General features: G+C 35.3%; 2 protein-coding genes across 3 annotated transcripts; one reads left to right on the forward strand and one right to left on the reverse strand.

Annotated features, from left to right (window-relative positions):
• Positions 1-10,198: 10,198 nt before the first annotated feature.
• Positions 10,199-11,716, forward strand: LOC103505341 (helix-loop-helix protein 1). The gene is made up of 2 exons (XM_008469697.3): positions 10,199-10,393; positions 11,277-11,716. The coding sequence occupies exons 1-2, from the start codon at positions 10,314-10,316 to the stop codon at positions 11,524-11,526; spliced, it is 330 nt and encodes a 109-aa protein (XP_008467919.1). The 5' UTR covers positions 10,199-10,313; the 3' UTR covers positions 11,527-11,716.
• Positions 11,717-12,292: 576 nt separating this feature from the next.
• LOC103508530 (forkhead box protein D2-like) lies at positions 12,293-22,553 on the reverse strand. Of its 2 annotated transcripts, none has more exons than XM_008473402.3 (9): positions 22,324-22,553; positions 20,037-20,320; positions 18,854-18,977; positions 15,780-16,341; positions 14,927-15,438; positions 14,454-14,628; positions 13,581-13,683; positions 13,130-13,223; positions 12,293-12,517 (listed from the first exon to the last, which is right to left on the reverse strand). In XM_008473402.3, the coding sequence occupies exons 2-9, from the start codon at positions 20,148-20,150 to the stop codon at positions 12,390-12,392; spliced, it is 1,812 nt and encodes a 603-aa protein (XP_008471624.1). In that variant the 5' UTR covers positions 20,151-20,320; positions 22,324-22,553; the 3' UTR covers positions 12,293-12,389. The 2 variants fall into 2 exon arrangements, with proteins under 2 accessions (XP_008471624.1, XP_017297710.1); XM_017442221.2 differs by having other exon boundaries at positions 20,037-20,249; positions 22,324-22,388.
• Positions 22,554-22,743: the final 190 nt, after the last annotated feature.

Raw genomic sequence — 22,743 nt, forward strand, 5'->3', positions numbered from 1 at the left:
CGTACAAAATGACCTTCCCCGAACAAGGTTTAGGACTATTTCAATTATATTTCAGGGAAGGGCTAGGCTCACATGGTGTAAGTAAAACAATTAGGGACAGCACTTGCAAGCCCATGATAAACAAGTGTCATTTGATAAATGAGGCTTCAGTCTCCCTAGGGTTCGAAGCCAACCCCTCAGCTGTGCAGAGCCCCTTTCCTTGCCCATGATAATAGATAGAGGAATTAGCATATAAAAAATGAAAATCTATACGTCTCCCTCACCTCTTACCCTTGACTGTAATATCGAGGGATGCAGAGTTTCAAAGAGCAGAACATCACAAAATTTTCTCCCCCTTTTTAAATCTCACTAAAAGACCAATACTGATTTAGGGGAACACTATGACTGTATTTTACTGTAAAATTATTCAATCTGATTAAAATAATCGATTTAGATTTCTCATATTTTAAGTAGATAGATAAACTTCATTTGTATTTTTGTGCTAGGCATTTCTTGGAGACAATGCTTGAAAGTGGGTCAGTTGGTACTCGATAAATACCTAATCTAAAAAAAAAGGAAAACTATCTCAACTGGAGCTCCACAACTAGATGTAAAAGAAAGTCAAATCTAAAGAAAGAAAGAATGTTCTATTCACAGAACTTGGAACGAGTGAACAAGAAACGTAAATATTAAACAACAATAACTCCCCACGATTTTTTTTCTTAGATAGAAGACGAAATCTAGTGATCCTTTGAAACCCTGGCTATTTACCTGACAGCATAATCTGCCTTCCAATACTTTAATTTATAGCTCGACAAATAAACCTGCTGTTGTTTTGGTTTCATGCAAGACAAAGCGTAGAAAAAGTGCAAAGTTAATTCTTTGTTTACTTTAAAACAATTTCGTTCCAATTTGCATAACAGGAATAATAAAGTCCAAGGTGGGATTAATGTTTAAATTTTAAAGGGTTGCAAATGAGGTTGTTTTACTATTTAAAAGAGGTATTATCATGATATTTTCATTCTAAAGTTTTACATTAATAAATTTTTGAATGGTAAATTGGTTAATGTGTCAAGTTTCCCTAATAACCATCCCAGAAATGTCGATTGTACGTAAGTACATAATCGTTTACCTTGCTGTTTTGGGATCCCATACACGTACAGTATATATAAAGGTACATAAAAATATTTTCCCATAATCAATCAAAGGTAATTCATATTCCGCCCATTTTCCCTGACTGATTCATATGTACTTATAATTTGTAGGCCAACCTCACGTAGGTATATGTTCCATCTCAAACGAATTCTAGAAACACATTTTCATCAGAAAAAAAGCAATCAGCAAATATGAAAAATTAAGAAGATAGTTTTTGTTGAATTTAATCAGAATTATAGAAATCAAACAATAATCAAGTATCAAGACGTGGTGACAATATTATGAGTACGTGCTCACGTGTCTTGAGAACACGCGTAGTCACGTGTTTACAATACATCACCTTGTCATTGACATTATACAGGGTGGGAAAAAATGGATTTTGGTTACAGTAAATACTTAAATTTGCCACTGACATCAAGCCAAGAGTGTTGCCAAGAAAAACTTTGGTCCCGTCAGGAATTTAATCCCTTTCTTCTGCGGAGGTTTAATAAGTAATTATTTATTAAATCCTCGAAAGTACAACGACTTTTAATCACCCGGTATTTATGTCATACAAGAAAGATATCAAATCTCTGGACGTCACGTCAGGAAATTGCAACACTGTATAATTTTCCGCGGAATAATTATTGTGGTGCGATCTGTTTATATTTCGATTGTTGTTACTTCTTCAATCCTTGAGCGAAGAGTTGACAAGGAAAAAACGATTATTGAAGAGGTTTTATTCATTTATTTTCTGTTTATTTATTTATTACTGCGTCGAAATTTCTGAAAGAAAACGGTTCCACCAATGATTAGGAAATTTGGCACATTCACTGATAACAACAAAAGTTGGCAATAAGAAAAACTTAAAATAGCGAAGGGAAATTGATACATCCACTAATAACAAGGAAACTGCACATGAAAGAAATTTAGCACATCCACCAATAATTTTGAAATAGAAATAAAGATAATTTTGCTACTGAAGAGGTGTAGAGAGTTTGTGATTGAAGGGCGTGAAAGCTAAACATTGTACATGTGTGACTTTTACATCAGCTAACCCTTTGTTCACAGACCACAGAGTAGGTAGGTACATCCGCAAAGTATAGGTAATAATGTATTTTTTATTTTTATTATTGCCTGTTGGTTTTTTCTTTCCTTTTTTTTCGGGATTTTTATACTTCTCTCACTTTTCAGTTTCACCACAAATACATCGTTTTTTATTGCATGCTTTTTCAGCACACCTTGAATTTGCAAAGTCATACAATCATACAACATTAGCAGCATAGAATTGTGTTTTTTTTTATATATATTACTATTATTATTATTTTTATTGTTCTTGTTTTGAATTTGAAAATGTCATACCCACTAATCTAAATTCACCTGGATTACATGAAAAATACTCGGATACATGAAAATATACGTCAAGAAGTCAAGGATATAGATTACAAGTACTTACTGAACTTATACATCACCCACCTATTCCGTAATATTTTGGTAGAACAATAAATTATTTCAAAACTCCCATAATTCTACAGAAACTATTTATTTGGCAATGGGACATGATAAATCCTTCTGTTGTACGTAAACAAATATTATGATTGTATAGTGCTTACATTAGGGAGTTGGATACTAATATCTACAATACCATGGTTGTATTTCCTATAATAAAATTAATAAACTGAGGCATTACCAAGCATACAACTTACGTAGCTCAGTGTTTATTACAAAAGTTCACTAAACATTGGGAGCATATTTTGGAGTAGTTTTTAGAACATTTTATATTATTTATTATGGAAATTAGCAAATCGACATGACATAAATCCTGTTCCATGTTTCATGGAACAAAACGGAATCGAAAAACAATAATAATATAATAACAATAATCATGATAAATACAATGTTTTCTAATTTTATGAATAATGATGATTTTATCTTCTGAATATTGAACTTTGAACCTTCGTTTTTTCCGAGCTATACGTTACTAAGAAAGTAAAGTTGCTACACGAAATATATGTATGCTTCAAAGTTTCATCTTGACATTCAATAAACTATTTCTAATCTAATTGATTCAACGGCATGCAATAACTTTCAAGCAAATAATACTGAACTTAACTATTTTGTTTTCAATGTGGATGGAATAATGTGTAGTAAGAAAATAGAAATACAAAGGGAAAATGAGTGTCGGAGGAATGGATGGTTTACATCTACTTACAGTCGTGCTATTATCTACATACCTGTATCCTGTATTCTTTTGCTTATCATTAAACATCCGGGGGCTCAATTTGAGTTTAAACTAGATTTAATTTAACTCTTGGATTGAGGAATCTGATTGGTCCATTAAAAAAAAAAAAAAAAAAAAATCAGATTTCATAGTCCAAGAATTAAACTTAGGTAAATCGAATTTAAATATACATTGATGTAGTCCTGGCCATTAGGTATCAAATTTCTCCCCAATGTATGACGTTCTTTGCAGACTTAGAGTCTTCGCAGACTTTCTGACGTTCTTTGCAGACTTTCTGCTCATCCTGTATTAACGTTTACCCATAATGGGGAAAGGGTAAATAGAAAAAGCTATAAACTTTTATGTCTATCTACTCCATCACATTATGTCTACAGCCAGAGTGTGCTATTTTTAGACGAGGGAAAAATATACCTATCTATTCTATAGGTACCTACCCATTCGTAGGTATTGGCAATTTTCTGTAAAAATGTAGCCTACGCGTGTTTTACTCCTGCTTCCCCTTATGCTCTTCCTTTTTTGGTAAGAAAAAAATAGACTAACATGGCATGGGATAAATTAGCAGATACATAAATATTAGACTAATGGAACTCATAAACAGAACTAATGAACGTTTAGAACTTTGATACCTGTGTGTCATAAAATGAGAAAACCTGTCATAAAATCAAAAGAAAGTTATTCCTATCGTCCTCCTTTCTCTACTTCATTAGTATTTTGAAATTCCGTGGTATAGATAGCTAACTAGGGATACTTACACCTAACTAGGTACTCTTAGGTACCTGATTTATCAGGAGTTATTGATCCTCAATCCTTAGTCGGATCTTTTCCTTTTGTCTGAGCCAAAATATACCTAAGAAAATTGTCTAAATCACTGCCTAAAGTTTACTTTCAATATTAAGAGGGTACAAAATAGACGAGAAAGAGATGACAGTAATTTCTTGTAACATACCAAGCTAGGACAGAGAAATATTCATATCTCATACCTGGAAATGAAATTGATTTTTGCAATTTCGTGAGGAACTCGTCAGAAAAAGAGAAGTATTTTCTATATTAAAAAAGGGCAAAATAATCGAGGCCCCCCAAAAATAAGCCGCTATACCTAGCAGAGAAAAAACTTCACAAAAAATGAAAATTAGTTTTCCGTTCTTCATAGGAATAGGAGTATTAATAGATGGGAATGGGGGGATAGCACGCTAAGCCATTCAGTATGCTTTACGTTTTACTGTACATATTAGAGATAGGTAAAAGACTAGATTCTAAATACCTATACTTTTATCCAGGGTTTCAGTATGAAGGATTTGGGATACAATAAGAAATTCTGTCGAGATTGCTTGATTACTGTTTAAGAGATACAGCATTAGGAACGGAAAAACTGCTAAACGCGAAAGTTTCTAACACAAGGAGAAGAGGGAGACCTAAGGTGAGATGGCTGGACAATGTCTGACCATCTCCAAACCATGAAAGTAACTGGCCACGGCTGGTACTCCAAGGCAAAAGACAGAACGATGAGGAGGCCCTGAAGAAAGTTGACCGAAAGATTATTTCGGCCCATTTGATGGCAATCTCATATCAAAGTGGCGCATCTCTTTCATACCTACAACTGAAACGGAACTCACAATTGCGAGCTTTGAAAGAACCCTTTGAATGGTTTACTAGGTGGCATCACTATTTCTCGATGAAGGTTCGCAGACATCCCAGTTAGTCAGAAAGGAACTTTCAAAGTTTTCGAGGACAATGAGGACATAAAATTCCAACATAATTGAAAAAGAAAATTTTCCAAGAAAACCACGGTGGAGAAGAGAAAGTTTATAACGAGAACTAGAATGAGTAAATTAAAACAAATTAAAAGTCATGTTTCCTTTCCGAAGTTTAATTCGTTATTTATTATGCTCTTCCAAGCTCACGCGATTCTAGACTTTATAACTACAGCGGTATATGAAGGGACAGGATAGTACAAAGGTATCTATAGAGTGCATTTTGCAATGAAATCAGAAAAAAAAAACATCTTGTTTAGAATAATCCATGAACTTGAAATGGCAATACTACCTACTATCTACATGAAGTTTTAGCCTCTATGAAGTTGTTGCTGACTTCGGAAAATTTCTAGTAGTATTTTTGGATTATGATCTTTTTATGTATAATAATACACAGACTTTAAAGTGGAAGCCGTTTTGAGAGCGAACATTATCCCTTCAGGATAAAATCCGCCCCAACCAAGCTAACTAGGCTGGCTGAGGGGACGTAAAAGGACGTGAAACTTACACTTCGATAGAAATCTTTACCCACATCTCTTGCTGCTTGCTTGTCACCTAAAGATCAGTTTGCAATCAAAATCAAGGTTGCAAAAAGCGTTGGTAGCTACCAAAAGCCGATCATGCGAAAGCAGTTCCGAGGTAAAGAACAAATCAAAAATAACAATAAACAAAAATAAAAAGTAAAATATTATGTACTCCCACTAAATTATAAGTAAATTACAATAACTACAGAGTATTACTTACCTACCTTGGAAGAATCTCTTTTCATCTGTAAAGACCAGTGACTGCTTTGCCATTACTAGTCAACATTTCCGCGAAATCTCCTATCATTCGAAGTACCGGTGGCGTCTCCACTAGAAATTGCTCACATGTTTGCTAATCAACTCCTGATAAGCGTATGATGAGACCGTTTACATTTCTTTACTTTCCATTATTTTCGAAAGCATTCCTCGGGTTTGAAGTTACGTAAACATATTGCGTTACTATGGATACAACTTAGCGGTTCCTCTTTTTTTCTTGTTCATCCCTATGTACAAACAATTATATTTATAGTTTAAGTATAGGTATCTGGGAGCTCACATGAGTCCTTAGAGTCCTTTAATTACCAGCAAGTTGCCAAGGAAAGCTTCATTCCTTGAAAAATTCCATTAGTGTTCAAGAATCTAAAGAAGGAGTTTGTAACAGAATTCTCCTCTTATAGAACATTCCAAAACAAATATTTTTTTTGTTGTTCTACAAGTCAATAAAGATCTGACACTGCTGACGGATTGAAGGACCTACTATAAAATCTGCTGAATATAACACTGAACAAATAAACATTTATATACATTTTGATCTTATCAATATCGAAATCAGTTTCTTTAAACAATACTAAAGATAGATAGGCTGTATAAAAAAGGGCTTGCATGTTTGTCACTCACGGTATGAAGGGGATGTTTATGTAAATAGGATCATGAAATCCTGGGGTTTATTTTTAGAAGAAAATAGTTTTGATGTAAACATGAGGTATGCTCCAATGTTAGACAAGGAGCAGAAAGGCACTTTCATTTTCATGTAATCCTTTGATATTCTTACATTCTGTCACGGCCTTGTCAAACAGTTTGCTTCGTCTTTTATCCACTGAAATAAAAGCATGCTTTTAATGATTTTGATTTAAAAATAAGTGTTAAATATGTTGATATATTCTATTAAATCTAGGTAAAGATCTCTTAAATAATGGACACAATAATATCATGCATAATGTCTTTTTCTCAGGGCTGAAATGACACTTCTTTTTCTGAACTTCTAGAAAAAACTTCTGGGTAAACTTATTTAGCCAGACAGCAAAAATCAACTTTGATCCTAAATCTTGAAACCGAAAGTCCGTAGATAGTATCAGGATCGATTGAGTAATGTAAGTAGGTACATTTCTTATTCCTTAGAGACGTAGGGTCTAGGGTTCTACTCTTATGAGAAAGTAATGGTACTTGCATTACCCAAATTATTCTCAGAGGAGAATACTGTAAAATTATTTATGTTGTTGTATAAATAATTGAAAATCATAATAATAACATCCTAAACCATAGTAAAGTCACACCCTCCCTAACAGAGTTTTCTCACATTGGAGAAAACTTTGGAAAGGCGTGTCCACAAATGTAAGGGATGCTGGGAGAAAGAATTTTCCTGAGAGTAATTTTCCAAAAGTTTTCCCAAAGCTTTCCAATTTTTGACAAGTGAACGTGTGTCGTGGTTTTGGACTTTTGTCGAATTGGTTTTACACTCTTGATCAATAATTTACAACTCTCTGTTTTCAAAGTTTTCTTGTTTTTGTTGATTTAAAAATGAGATCTGAGTAAAAATTGCATTACTTTACTATAAATAAATAAATAATACATATTAATTTATTGTTTCTTCATTGTTTTATGAACCATAAAATTCAGCAATATACCTACCTAATAATATAATCAATTGCTTTGTTACCAACTGTAAAGGTCTACCGAAGATAGTAAGCAAGATATTTCGGAAGAACGAAACTGGAAAATCATCTACGTAAAATAGAAATCAGAACTGTGGTAAGTAAATCAAATCCTTCTTTCATTTGCCTAGAAATTTGTGATACTAAAGTCTCATTCACACGAATCAGAAGAAAAGAAAACAGATTGAGTGGCATCTACGAGTACTTAATAACTGTAAGAGAAAATAATGTCAACATAACAAGAACTTGAGATGTTATAATGCGTCTGAACTAAGTGGATTTTGGGCTTTTCTTTTCTCCCAAGTCAAGAGGGCTGAGCCCATCCTTTGTCATGCCAAGGCAATATGCCAAAAGCCAAAAATTCAAATGTGGACGTACTATGACGTGCCACAATAATCAACACCAGTTGCACTGATACTGATGATAATAAAATAAGTAAAAGAAAATGAGACTATTAGACGATGAAAAATCAAATTAGAGAACAAGAATCTCTTTTAAAAAAGAATCCCTTTTATAACACGTGAAGACATCCCGCTGTGACGACAGGGATTAACATAAAATTGACATCCACTTGAACACCTCTGATCATTATTCATCCCTGATAATCCTGGTATAGTTTTCACACCTGTAGGACTTCTTTTTATAGGAACTGTCGATCCCCTATTGATACTCGTAGCGGATGGGATAATTGCCAATTATACAAATCTGTTAGGGCAATAAATGACATAGATCTCTAGAATTAGATGGTTTTCATAGGCAGTGTAGTCAGTAAATAGGAGACTTACAGTCACTTGGCTGATTGTTTCTAAAAATAGACAAGAATTACATCCTAATACAGGTTTATTTGGAGGTTTCAAGAATAGCTGAGATCACCGAGAAACATGCAGAGATGATGAAAATTAAAAAGAGTCCCAGAAGTCTGGATTCTAGACTCTAGAACTGGCCGGGTATGTACTTAAAGTTGAAAATTCCGCAAGAACTCAAAGATATACTCGTGAAAATATTCAAGACTCCAAGATTTTGACAGATATTCTCACAGGATATTTGAACAAATTATAATCTCTGAAGATGTGCTAAAAGAAAGTCTTGACTTTCCCAACCACCCAAGGCACGTGCAACTTTTTGTCACTTTCAACGAAATTCATGATAAGTAGGTAAATAATAGGATTGGGATCGTGTATTATTAATGTATCATTACCCGCAAGGGACTAGGAATCTAGGGGTTGAGGGTTCGATGGAATGCGTGACATGCGTCTCTATTATTCCCAGGACAATTGGGAAATCGAGTCGTATAAATGCAACACTCGTCTAATCTTTTTCACACTTTGTGGAGTTTTCCTTTTCCGTGAGGGAGGGTCATCTGAGAATTTTTTGGCAATAAAAAATAGATTTGTTCTAATCTTATTTGTGCGAACAATGATTTAGGGAGTGACTCGACAAAATAAAATGAAAATGACCCTCTTGTTATAGATAGGTAGGTATAATGTGAGAAATGTCAAAATTTTATGTTATCTAATTTTGAGTAGGTACACTACCTAATTTGTTAAAAATTTCCACTCGCCCCTTGGTTAATTTGCTTCATATTCGATACCTACCTATAGGCAATTTAAAATTGCGTTTGTTTATAATTAAATCAAATATACCTATTTACAAAGGAACTGCAGTTAGCTCTATTATTCTCAGTACCTACTCCCACCCACTGCGAAAGCATACGTGTCGTCTTGTTACCTCCAATGTTCACACATCATGCTAAGGATACATTACTTGTCGTGTAATTGTTTACATTATTGCTGTAGATATTATACTTAACTTGTCTTTCTGCAGTGGCGTAGAAATTTCGTACCTCATGTCTACAATCTAACATTTTCTTACAATTAGAATTCATTCTTAACACGGTTACCTACCTAGGTAGGAAGAAAAATATATATACATATTTCGGAAAAAGTTGCACATAAAAACTGAGATTCCCACAGAATATACTGTCTGCGGAATTTAATTGAACTTTAAAGTTCATCTAATATGATAAATAGATATAAAACCATCTGCAATATTTGAGTACAAAGTTGAAAGTTTTGAGAAAAGGAGATCTCAAAATTTCAAATCATTGGCACCAATTTTACATTCAGTAAGGAAGAAACAAACACACACTATAAATGAGCTTTCCCAAGACACTGATGATTACAAATAAATTACTATTTCCCCACTGATTTTCATGCTAGTTGCAAAGGTCAACATTATAGGAAAAACAAATAAGGAAATCAGTGATGCTTGTCATAATGTTTTTCTATGTTTACCCAACTTTTCACCCCACACCCTATGATTGTAATTTGCTACTTGATATAATAGCAGAAAGAAATTCAATTGCTGTTCTAGGTATTGAGCATATGAGCATAGAAGATATTGATTTGATTTGAAAATTTGGTAGATAGCTTAGAGAGGTTTTCCAACAAAGGCAGTCCCAAATATTTTTGAAAAATCGTTTACTCGTATGCTCTCAGTATTTTTCAATTAGGTAACAAAACAATAGTAGGTAGGTACTTTTGGATCTATTTTAAATAAATATGAAATTAACAAATAAACTTGCACGGACTGCTAAACAAAACCAATCTTATTGTCATTTTACAGATAAAGCTTCGATGTTCTCCATTATCATCGAATATTTTGAGCAATGAGTCCCTCATCTCCAAAGCATCCTTTGTGTTGAACGGTTCAAAATATCTGGAAAATTCACATACCAAGGACACCCTAAAGTATGGAGTTCATGGGCTATGATTTATACAACGTGGTGGCAGACTCAACTAGGAATTTCAACAGTAATATTTACAGGAAACGGTAAGTACGATGTCAAAAATACATATAATTTCTCAGGGCCTTCACAATGTGGTTAATTTTGTGACCATACCCGTGTATTGTGAACAGTATACCCCATTTATCCGATATTTTTCTTAGAGTTCCAGTCAATTTTTCAAGTTCCTTCTCCTCCTCCTTCTTCTTCTTCTCATTCGTCTTCTTCTTCTCCTCCTCCTCCTCCTCCTCCTCCTCCTTCTTCTTCTTCTTCTTCTTCTTCTTCTTTGTCATACTTACTTACTCGATTTTCTCTTCTATCAATGAATGAAAATCGTTTTACCTTTGTGAAGACGATTTTTCGCCTGGAAAAGTTCCTTCAGTAAAGCACTATACTGAAACAACTTCCTCAGATTCCGAAAAACTGAGATCACCAGAAATGGAAATCTCTTAACATTGCTCTCGAGACAGAATACCGGAATGTTCAACACTTCTTCCACCCAACCCGGGGAAAATAAACGCAGGTGTTCCAAGCTCACAATTATGTTCCTGCAGAGAGAGAAGTTTTCCGAAACACATGGGGCTTCTAGACAGAACCTCTTCCGTCTCTTGTAATCTGTGTGCTCGCGTTTTTCTTTACTCTTGTTTGAATTTGGGTATTATTTGGATTTATTAGAGCGAAACACTAGTAGTTCAGTGAACTGAAGACCCAAATTTACTCAGTACAAAAATAACTCCTTACAACGCAACGGAGCCCCCAAAGGTTGGTTCAGGCCCAAAATCTAACCAAATTTCCTCTAAGTATTGAACATGTTTGCTAGATTTCATAAAACATTGACTAAATCCTTCAAGAGTTCTGGTGAAAAAAATGGACGATCAGACAAACTAAATCCAAAAATTGTAAAATTAAAAATGTTTCTCCTTCTTCCAGGGATAAATCGGACGGTTCCACCCAGGCGCTATCTCGTGAGGAGCGGCGAAGGAGGAGGAGGGCTACCCAAAAGTACAGAACTGCCCATGCTACCAGAGAACGCGTTAGGGTAGAGGCCTTCAACAGTGCTTTCGGTGAACTTAGAAAACTTCTGCCCACTCTGCCCCCGGACAAGAAGCTGTCGAAAATCGAGATACTTCGGCTGGCCATTTGTTATATTGCGTATTTGAATAATGTTTTGGAGACCTAAAGCCGGATGTGTTTTAGCGATATGTGCTAGCGGGATAACTTCCAGTGCACCTACTCTTAAACATACACTATTATACCTACCGTTAAACTATAATGTTGTATACTGAGATGGAAGGAGGAAGATAGAAGAAGAATGAAATCATATTGTTTTTAGTGGATGTGCCAAAAGCTCCGGATTTTCTAATACCTACAGAAAGGGAAAAATAAGAGTCAGAAAAGAAATTTTTAACCATTCTTATATTTAGTGGATGTGCCAAAAGAACGAAATTACAATTGAAATTTAGGAGGGAGAGAGGGAGAGAGAGAGAGAGAGAATATTATACATAGGTACCTTCCTAGTATTTTGGTAATTCTTTTTAGACGTCAAATTTTGACGTCTAAAAAGAACAATGATTACAAAGATTTTCTATTTTGGTCGATACTATTCTGATAGGAAATTAAGAAAGAATAATCAGAATCAATTTCTTAAAAAATATAAACGATTTATTTATATAAAATTTGAAAAATGTAAACAAATAAATTAATATAATTTTAAAAATAATAAACTGTGATTTATGTACAAAAGATTTGATCCTTTTATAGAGACTTTGGAGAGAGCATATGAAGGAATTGGGTCCAGGAAGGGAGTTCCGGAGGCAATTATTGACTGTGGTGTTCTATGAGAAGCTGTGGAGATGGTCCTAAAAAATCTGACTTAGTGACGCTGGCTAGTATGCCGTAAGCCCTGGTGACGTCACCAAGTTAGGTTTACGACATTGACTACTGTCTTTTCCCGTATACTCCTACAATATGTACTCCCATGTGTCTTTTATCAAAAACTGATATTACCATAGTTACTCTAATATCAACCTCGTCTCTTCTGGATCACCGATTAACGCTGTCGGCAGGAATCGACTGCCATTGTTGCTGATGAAATCTCTCCGGGGGGACATCCAGAAACTCTCGTTTTGGAAAGTTTGATGAAACTTGAGGGGGATATGGCACATTTGGAGCTGAAAAAGGAAAAAAAATCCAGATTTGAAAAGAAAGCTGAAACATGTAATTGGGTATAACCTTTAGGTACCTATTTTGATTTAGCTGGACGCATATTGGTAAGTATTGAAGGGGTAAAATGGTAAATAACGAATAAAAGATATTCCAGATAGCATACACAAGAGGTCCAGACAATGGCCTGAGAAACAAGACTGCCGAGTAAGGAATTTCATGCTATTTGAGGACTTGATCACGTAAAAATGTTATTCTTAATAACACCCAAAAATGACTGTGAACGCAATATGCTGAACAATTTCAAAAATGCAATCCTATTGCCTATGTTGAAAGAAAAATATTGAAGGCGTTTTTTCTCCAAATGTTTTATTTATGGATAGGTACATGGTACATGCAGTTTTAAAAGCAACATTTTTTATTGACAATCTTAACTGATCGTAATTTACGGATACGGCGGACACCTATGTCAGATTGTGACTTAGAAAAGGTGTTTCCAGAGTCAAACTATGATTTTATGCCGTTGGCACCTTTACTTGAAGGGATAGTGTCAAAGAAATGGACTCAGATCATCACCAAAATTGACATGCACTCAATTAAATACCAATTATTCAACTTACCTACTTCATTCGGGTTATAATAGGGTGGGGCGGGGGGAGGGGTGGAATGAACGATTTGACTTCCGGGACATATTTGTACTGATGGTGTGGTAAACTGTAGAAATCGAATTGAAGATCGGGTTAGACACAAATGTTATATTTGAAATGTATTAGATTCAATGAATACTGAACAAGATTTCATCATAATTATTAGGTATATTTGCTTGTCCACTGTTTCAACACAGTTGTCTACTCTGTGAAAGTTATGGATCTCTTGGTTAAAGGCCAAAGAGAAATATTTATCCTCTGGTTTAATTTCCATGAAGGCTATGACAGTGGTCTGCGCATTGACACTTTTTCAAAATTAATACACTACTTGAGAATTTAGAGGAAATATTAAATTTAAACACAGAGTTTGGTTAAATTTATAAGAATTAGGTAATAAAATGATTTTGATACATGTTTTACTCACCGGTGAGGCATAGGGTGGGAACGAATAGGGAGACGTGGGTGGCAAAGCCCTCACACAAGATGGGTAGTAGACATTATTGGGGGAAGGGCCAGACCATGTGTTCCTGGAAAACAGAACAGCAAAACTCAAATTATTTGACATTAAAATTTTAAAAGACAATTGAGATTCGACATTCAACTGGTGAAAATATTTGCTGAGCTTTCGAGAATACTCAGATTCTCATCATCAGACCAAAAAAATCGCGAGAGAGATGTTTAGTAAACATCTCTCTCGCGATTTTTTTGGATGTTTACTAAACATCTCTCTCGCGATTTTTTTGGTCTGATGATGAGAATCTGAGTATTCTCGAAAGCTCACCAAATATTTTCACCAGTTGAATGTCGAATCTCAATTGTCTTTTAAATTTTTAATTTTAATTAATGAAGATTCTTAATTGAATAATTATTCCTCGATAATTATTTTAGTTTTATTTCAAATTATTTGGTCAAAAAATAATGTCAAACCGAAATGGTACGTCCCTTACACTCCCCTAGAAACCAAGAACCATACCTACCACTATGAAAAATGACTGTTTCAGTCATGTGTACTCGTATATTTAGACTTATTTCCTGTCCTAAGTGGCGGGAATTTTTTGTGAAAAGATAATAGGTTTCAATTTTTGGTGACATGAGGTAAACTCAAACTACGAAGCACTAAATCACTGAGGTTGGTCACTGGGTAACCAAGTATAAAGGTGTGTCCACACATAATCGACCGTTACGTCGATCGATGTCGACTGAACCGTCCACACTGCCTCGACAATATAGATTCATCTCGTGGATCGACGGCCGGTCAACTATGTTTGGACACACCTTTAGAATGATCAAATCTTACCTTGATGAAAAAGGAGAGGCTGTGGCAGAGAAGATGTCCCTCCCTATAAGGTTCTGATGAGCATACATATCGCCCAAGTAGGGCTTGGCATTGTAGGAAGGGGTTCGAACTGGCCTCTTCATGCGACGCCTTCGACGGTAGTTGCCATTCTCAAACATGTCCTCATGCTTAGTGGCTGAAATCGAACAAAATTTAGAGTCATGCAGTTGGAATATTTGTGCTTAGATTTACAGTGCTTAGCTACTATATGTAAAGGTGTGTCCACACATAGTCAACCGACCAGCGATCAGTGTCAACTGACACGTCCACACTGCCTTAACAACATAGATATTCCTTGTCGATCGACTATATTTGGACACACCTTCAAACTTGAGCTGATATTGAGTAAATACCCTCATCTTGCTAATTGCTGGTCTTACCCCATAAACCATTCAAATTTAAAGCAATGTCAGTCTTCTGCTACCTATACTCACCCAGAGTCCAATAATTCCCCTTCCTCTCGCCAGCTCCCTCTTTGGCGACCTTCACAAAACAATCATTGAGCGACAAGTTGTGCCGAATGGAATTCTGCCATCCCTTTTTGTTCTTCTCAAAATATGGAAACTTGACTGCAATATAGTTGTAGATTTCGGCCAGCGTAGCTCGTTTGTGCTCGTTGTTGTTGATAGCCATTGCAATGAGGGCCACATAGGAGTAGGGAGGTTTATTGGAGTCTGTAGTGGTGGAGGATGGGGAAGAGATTGGAGAGGAGACTTTGATGGAGGTGGATGAAGATTCATCAGGAGGAGGGCTGCTTGAGCTAGGTTGGGAACTGGAGTTCTTTTGGGAGACCTTTGTTTTCTTGTTTCGAGGTGTAGTCTGATTCTCTTGGGGATCGGGTTTCTTATTTTGTACATTGGAATTTTCACCGAGGATTTGTTGTTTAGGTTCAGGAGAGTTGCTGATGATGACGGAGGTGGTACGGCCCGCTGATTGGTCAGGAGTTCTGAAAGACAGAATAAGATTAAATTAGTACCTTAAAAAATTATTTTGTAACCGATGAAAATAAACCCAAAGAAACGAAAATAAAAGTTTTCTTTATTTGAAATTTTGTTCTCCTTTCAGCTTGAAATTTTCCGAAAGTTTTCATTCACCTTTATAGAGAGCAGCACAGATTATATACCATGAAGATTGGAGGGTTCTATTTTCTTTACTTATTTGAAAGTTCCAGTTCTTAGGACCAACTATCCTTGTTTTTAAGTTTAAAGTTGGTTAAGTTTTTTGATTTCTATAGTCTTTTCAATTTCTCTTTAAACAAAAAAGTAGTTACACCCATAATATACTCACATATCGAGATCTGCGAAAGCTTGTCTGAGGATATCGGACGGCTGTGAGACATCTCCATTGAGTTTCGTATTATACACATTGTACGAAACGGTAAATGTTTCACCCCCCTCTTCCCCTGTCAGAGGAACGGTCATCGTTTCATAGATAACAGATCCGTAGCCTGGGTCATCCTTGCTATGGAAGGTCTCTGGTTTCGATCTGGATTCTCCGCTCGTTACTTCCCGAGAGTCAAAATCGTGATCGAGATATTGTGACGAAATGTCCAGCCTGTCATGGCGAGAAATATCGGCGTGAGAAATATCGTTGTACTTGATATCACTCTGCTCTTCGACATATTCGATGTATCGATCGTGGCTAATGTCCTGCACTTGATGCTCCAGGTATCGATTATCTTCATATCGATTGTGCTCTTTGTACCGATGGCTGTCATCTTCATAGAGGGTCTCCCTGTAGTGGGAAGGGGAAGGGGCAAGAGCTTCCAAGGTGGTGAAATGTTCCCCGGGAGCATCGGACAAGGAGGGAGGCAGGTGACTGTAGTCATTGTTGTTCCGCAAGGAAATTTCTGTAGGGAAAAAACCAAACAGTTTTCGTCAGTAAAAATGTAATTCTGCTTTTAAGGGAACAGTAGGTAATTATATTTTTCTTTGATTGATCATTGGACTGACCATCATTTAATCTCACTGCGCTCATGAAAAAAGAGTCCTATACCTAGATATAATATAATGAGGCGATATAAGTTGTTCTTGTACCTAATCTTCAGAACTCATTAACAAATTTTTCGAGATTTTGAAAGAATCTATTCCTAGGTGTATCAGGCAAAAATATTCAAATTAAAAATAAAATGAATGAATCGAAGCAAGCTGAGGTGAAGAAGAAGTTGAGGAAAAAAGAAAGAAATTCAAGATTGAAGCAAAGTGTCAACACATCAGCGCGGGTTGAGTTTTGTATTGAGGTGCTCAGAATAGCGTACCGGGTATGAAATGAGACTCAATCAGGTAAAGAAAGACGGAAATTTCCAAATCGGAAATAGCATACGACAAATTGCTGCATTAAAATGAAGTTCAGAAGTCAAAGTCTGCGCTTGGCAGTCCAATAAAACCAACAAAGGCAAAGTATTTTTATTGTCAGCTTTATTACTTTCATAGGCTGTATAGGAAATTATTTTACGTGTATGCTTCAACTTCATGCGTAAAGTTTGAGATCGTAAACGGGATTTCGGGTAACCCTGGATCCGATATGCCTCCGTGTCAAAAAATTATAGAACATTTTGGAGACAATTTATTTTAATAATTATTGTAAGCATAAGTAGGTATTTCAATTTGCTTTCTCTCTATCCACAAGCGTGGAACATAGTGAAACAGTAATTTAAATAATGCTCTGTCTAAAAGGTTGGGTTGTAAAGTACGACTGATAGGTTCTTTTGGGGGTTCAAACGATTATTTTCTGGACTGGGTTATCCAATTTCAATACTCATACTCTTTCTAGGTACTGTTCACTTTCTAAATGTCTATAGCCCTTATAGGTGCTAACTTCTTGCTAGATAGATCTCTTTGATTGCATCTCTTTAATAAGATCAAGAAAAGGTCCCTGGTTAACTGTAGTTTATAGAGTAAAACATAATTTCCTCTGCAAAATGTATGGTTATGAGGAGAAACCCATCTGGAATTCCATTGAGAAAGTTATGAGAAATTCTTTCGATGGAGGGAAAAATCGAATTTTTAAAATTGCTCGATCGTATCTCACTTTTGAACTGACAACGTCATTCATTATAGCATGTCACAAGATAGCCGTGTGTTATGTTAAGAGCAAATGATCTGCCCTATTAACTAGGCACAGTTCCAGAACCGTTTCACTTTCACGAATTTATACTAAATTTTGAAGTGTTAATTTTTTTCTTCCCATGAATGTTTTTTTCGATAGTTTTTTGTTGTCTACCTACGTTTCCGAGCAGTGTAATCCTACCTGTAATGTTCTCATACTTTCCACCTAACTAGGCATCTATAAAATCTACATACCTACTTTTCCTGTAAGTACCTTCTGATCGAACTCGATTCTGCAAAAAACCAACGCACAAATATCGCCACACCGAGCAAAGTCCTGCTTGGTCAAGTAGGTGTTGCTCAGTACATACCAAGGATCAAGGACAATCTAGGGTTTCCTCGGGTGCCATACAATGCAGTGATGTCACCGACAGTCCTATGTACTTTCTATTTACTTCGTGAGTTTTCTATGTACTTAATTACACGCTCTATATACCTAGTGCATTGTATGTTAAAGGATGAGTTCAAGCTAGAAATATGCTGATGTGGGCGAATTCTAGTCAGCAAGAGTCTTCAGTCCTTCTCCGCTATGGGGAACTTGGTTTAGGGATATCATCAGATAAAACAGAAATGGGAAGAATTAACTTCAATATTTGGAGCAGATGTGTCAAAAGTACCTAATTTTGGGAGGTCTTTTAGCCTTTTGATTAACAATGTGTAGGTATGTTATTACACGAAAAATGTGTAGGTATGTTGTTACACAAAGCTGTCTCTCTGCAAGTAAATAGGTAGGTAACAGGTAACGACCCATTAGTAACCTAAAGGCGAAGTCTAGTTTAAATTAAAAAAAAAAATCTAATTTAAAGTTACAAAGGATTATAATTTGAAGTTTCAACGGTCTACAACCAACTATCGAAAGTAGAATGAACCGCAAGAAGTGAAGAAGTGCTCAGTTCAGATTGCGTAGGAATTGGGTCAGTTCTTCTACTTACATTATGCTGACTACTAACTTAGCACTGGTGAGTTTTGCAACACACACCCATCAGAGGCAACATATTAAGTTTCTAATGAGCACTGGTAGTTTTCCCATTAGAAAATATTCGACTGTTGAGCTGTGTCCGCACATAATCGACGCCGTCGATCGACTCTGTACGTTGTCGACTGAAACTGTACGTTGCGTCGACAACATAGGTTCGCCTCGTCGATCGACGGCGTCGACCATGTGTGGACACAACTTTACCATTAAGAAATTTACTGTTGATTTAACTTTGAATCCGGGAAATCGATAGCAATAAAAAGGTGTAAATGACTCACCATGATCTTTCATACAATTATAGCTGTCCTGCTCATATGATTCAGGAGAAATGTGAACACTGTAACCAGGATATGAAGTGGCGGAAATTCTAATAATGCTGTCGTTCAACTTGGAATCCAAATCCTGTAAATAAAAGAGGAACGGAGTTAGGAATAAGTAACAGAGAAAAGTTAAAAATTCCTGTTTTGAGTGGAAAGTTAGGTGAGATCAGTTCCTGTGGGATTCATCACCGGTTTTGGAACTCAATTTAAAAAAAAAAAAACACCAACAACAACGCTTTCGTATTGGACGGTTTTGTTTTCATCATCGGCCTCAGAACTCCGTCATATTGTTGTGGTCAATTTCTCAATGTGATTAAAGACTTTGCAACGGCTGAACCCACACCCTACATACCAGACACTAAGTGGGCATCTCTACATAGGTTGCTGGCAAGAGATCTACAAGGGAAAATCAACTCCAAATAAAAGAAACATCTCTTTGAAATCAGTCGTTTTCAAGTCAACGCTTTGGAGAGTCCCATGTACATCAATGTCCGGAAATTGGAGTCTTCAAGATCGAAAGGGTTAAAACAGTGCAGAAAACCAACACCGTTAAGCTAACGGTGGATCTTATTGATTTTCAAAGTCACTCGACGACATTGGACACAATTTTGTGCAGTTTTTCTTGTTTTTGTTTACTTTGTTTCCTATGGATGTTTACATGTTCCGTGTGTTGTTTACATAAACATAAGGATGGAGATCTCCTACCGCATGATCATGATGACTTCCTAGTGAGACAGTATCAAATGATGGGAAAATCTAACGGGACTTGAAAGATTACAATGATATAAATAAACCACTTAGGAGATATTAGGAAACCTCCTCTAGCTAGACTACAAAATGAGATTAATGAAAGTAGAAAAAATTGTGAAGGGAATAAAATTATGAAATAACTACAAGTTGCCAGGATAACTAGGAAGGTATCTACTAAATTTCAACGTAAATATTAGATATTTTGCAAACTTGCTGAATATAAATTTTACATGGAACTAAAAGCTGAAGAGTCAAGCACAGAATTAACCATAGAAAATCAAAAATTTCTTTAAACAACGACATATTTTACAGAGATGTCCGTAGTTAAGTAGGTATAAACTGTTAGCAAAATTATTAATCAATAATTTCGTATGTTTTGTTCAATACTTACAATGCATTTCATCTGATGTTTGTCCGCTAGCTCCTGAAGGATATGAGGGGATGTATGCATAAGTTCCAAATCATGTGACATGCTTGTCTGCTTGGCAAATTCCATGTCATGCATTTTATTAGTGGATCTTGTGGCCCACGAAATTTAGACCTTTTGGTAAATGTCTAATGGTCTCAAACTTTTAGAAGTGACCAATACGCATGCACCATAGCACTGGAGGTTTTTAATTTGGTTATAACGTCATTTTATTGGTTCATATTTTGAAAAAACTATATAGGTTATACCTAATTATTGCAATAGGTACATTTTATAGGTAATTATTTTGTTCATTAAGTGATGATCTATTTGGCTTTTTTATTCCTACAAAGAGAAACTTTTGGTCAGAAAAAAATCTTGGTGACTGATTTAGGTAAAAATACTTCCAAGGGCACTCCGCACTCCTATCAAATTGTCTAGCTGTAAGTTACATTGACCCCAAAATAACAGTTATCCATACAATGGGTTTGGATTTTGCAGAATTTTTTGTAACTTGAGCATGAATTTTGAGAAAAGTACCGTAGCCTGTGAAATTATTGCTGTCAATTCAAAAAACATTGTTCCTAACATAGCTGTCAATGCGAATAAAGAGCATAGGGTGTTCTAGCGAGTTTGCTACCTAATACCTACATAACATTATTTAGTACTGTCATGCCAGTATTAGGTATGTACGTGCATCATTTATTGACACCTTTCTTATTGAAACACAAAATAAATCGAAAGACTTATAGCCCGTTTTAGATAGTATGTAGCCTCTTGAAAAGGCCAAAATACAGGATACTTTGGACTTTTGACCACAAAGAAACGAGAAGGGGTGAAAAGTCTATAAGCTATCACCGTCCATATTTTTCTGCCACCCTGTAGAAATTCAGTAGGTACCAAGTGAGGGAATGAATTGCAAAATCAGACTTTAATATAATAACGTAGGCATTGACCAGCAAAGTAACCAATTATTATTATCAATCATGCTACTTTTTGTGAATGTATTTCTCATAAATGCACACACTTGCAATAAATCTAACTCTACGTTGTATGAACTTAATACTATGGGATATGTTGAAAATCAGTGACTCACTGATTCCAAGCGAACAAAGTTGCCAGTAATCCTACAATTTCATCAGATCAGTACAAGAGAAATTTAGATTATGGATCAGGATCAATTTCTACTTTATTTAAAAATTTGCACCAAATTGACGACAGGAAAGATAATGAAAACGACTGATAGCATAAAAATCGATGGTAAAAAAAAAAAAAAAAAAAAAAAAAAAAATTTCCTTTTTTTTTTTTTTTTTTTTTTTTTTTTTTTTTTAAGAGCTTTGATAGAGGAAACTGTAACTGCTAAGGTCTTATGGTCTCGAAATCGAAGGTAGAAGGACATGATAGGTCACACATAAACCATGCCCATATCTTCAAAATCCACGCTTAACACGATCACTGAGCTTTTACAAAGAGATAAGAAAGTTGTCCGGATAAAAAATACTTATAAATCTATTGAAAACATTCGCCTTTGGATACGCATCTACCTAGGTGGCTAGATTTCTAGTTACCTAGCCAATAGAAAAGCACAAGTCATATTAAAACAAAAGGACCTTTACAAAAAGGCTGAAATTAAAGAAACAATTGTAAATTTTATTAGTTTTTTTTTTCAAAAGGAACCCCTACAGAGGCCGACATTTTCAGTCAGCCTTTCTATTGTTGCTTCCCTGTTTTTACCTAAAAGATGACGTTTATCTAAGCACTTTAGGTGACAGAAATCGCACAGATACCTAACTCTTGAACAGGAAATATCTACTTAGATAAATTCACTGAAGAAAGTTTTCATCTAGATTCTTGAATAAAGGAGACATTTATCAATCTTTTCACTCCGCAAACATTTCCGTTAATTTGGGGAAAAGGTTCATCTAAGTATCTATCTATCTACCTTTATACCTCCAAAATACTCGGAACTCGGAATACCTAGGTAATGTAAAATTGTTTTCATGGTGTTAATGGAGGAGCCTTTGTAGTTCACCACGAAAGTACAACAAACAATGAATTTGTTACTTAGTTATGACGATTATAGGTACCTAGTATATCGTAGGTATATTTTTTTCTTTTTTATTTATGTTATTTCCCACATGTTTATTTACTACTCGGTAAGTTTATGTAAATATTTAAAACTTTTATGAGATTGTTTTGAAGAGTTAATAGGTGAAATAATAAATAACCATTATTTATTAATTCAAATATAAGTACATGGTTATTTTCTTACCTAAACAAACCAGACAGTATACTTGAAAGTTCAAAATTATACTCAACAATAAATAAATAAACTGAATTTAGGCACTAAAGAAGTTTAAAAATAAATCACTTTTTAAAAAAGCGTCAAAAAACCAAAAATTTAAAAATTGACACTATCTGTTGTCACTAATTAGTTCACACCAAAACGAAATCTTCGTAAAGAAAATATCACAGAATGTTAATCTATAATAACAAATTAGCTCGACACATTATAAGTTGATATTAAACGCCACTTTGATATCTTATTAGTAACTCCGCCTACAAATAGAATATGTGGACATAAGTAGAGGAATAATATACGGGTAGGTATAGACCTAGGTGTAAAGTATCCATAGCATATGTAGGTAATTAAATATTAAGATATCGTAAGAGAATGCCTAGAAAGTTTGAC

This window comes from Diaphorina citri, unplaced genomic scaffold (genome assembly GCF_000475195.1).
Source record: "Diaphorina citri unplaced genomic scaffold, Diaci psyllid genome assembly version 1.1 scaffold1, whole genome shotgun sequence".
Classification (NCBI taxonomy): domain Eukaryota; kingdom Metazoa; phylum Arthropoda; class Insecta; order Hemiptera; family Psyllidae; genus Diaphorina; species Diaphorina citri.

Excerpts from the sequence above, each read along its gene's own strand:
- LOC103505341 (XM_008469697.3), top strand. The coding sequence starts at position 10,314 with ATGGAGTTCATGGGCTATGATTTATACAACGTGGTGGCAGACTCAACT. Across the intron at positions 10,394-11,276 it reads AGTAATATTTACAGGAAACG|GGATAAATCGGACGGTTCCA; the intron begins GTAAGTACGATG and ends TCCTTCTTCCAG.
- LOC103508530 (XM_008473402.3), bottom strand. The coding sequence starts at position 20,150 with ATGCATGACATGGAATTTGCCAAGCAGACAAGCATGTCACATGATTTG. Across the intron at positions 18,978-20,036 it reads AACATCAGATGAAATGCATT|GATTTGGATTCCAAGTTGAA; the intron begins GTAAGTATTGAA and ends TTTTATTTACAG. Across the intron at positions 14,629-14,926 it reads GGGGAATTATTGGACTCTGG|CCACTAAGCATGAGGACATG; the intron begins GTGAGTATAGGT and ends GTTCGATTTCAG.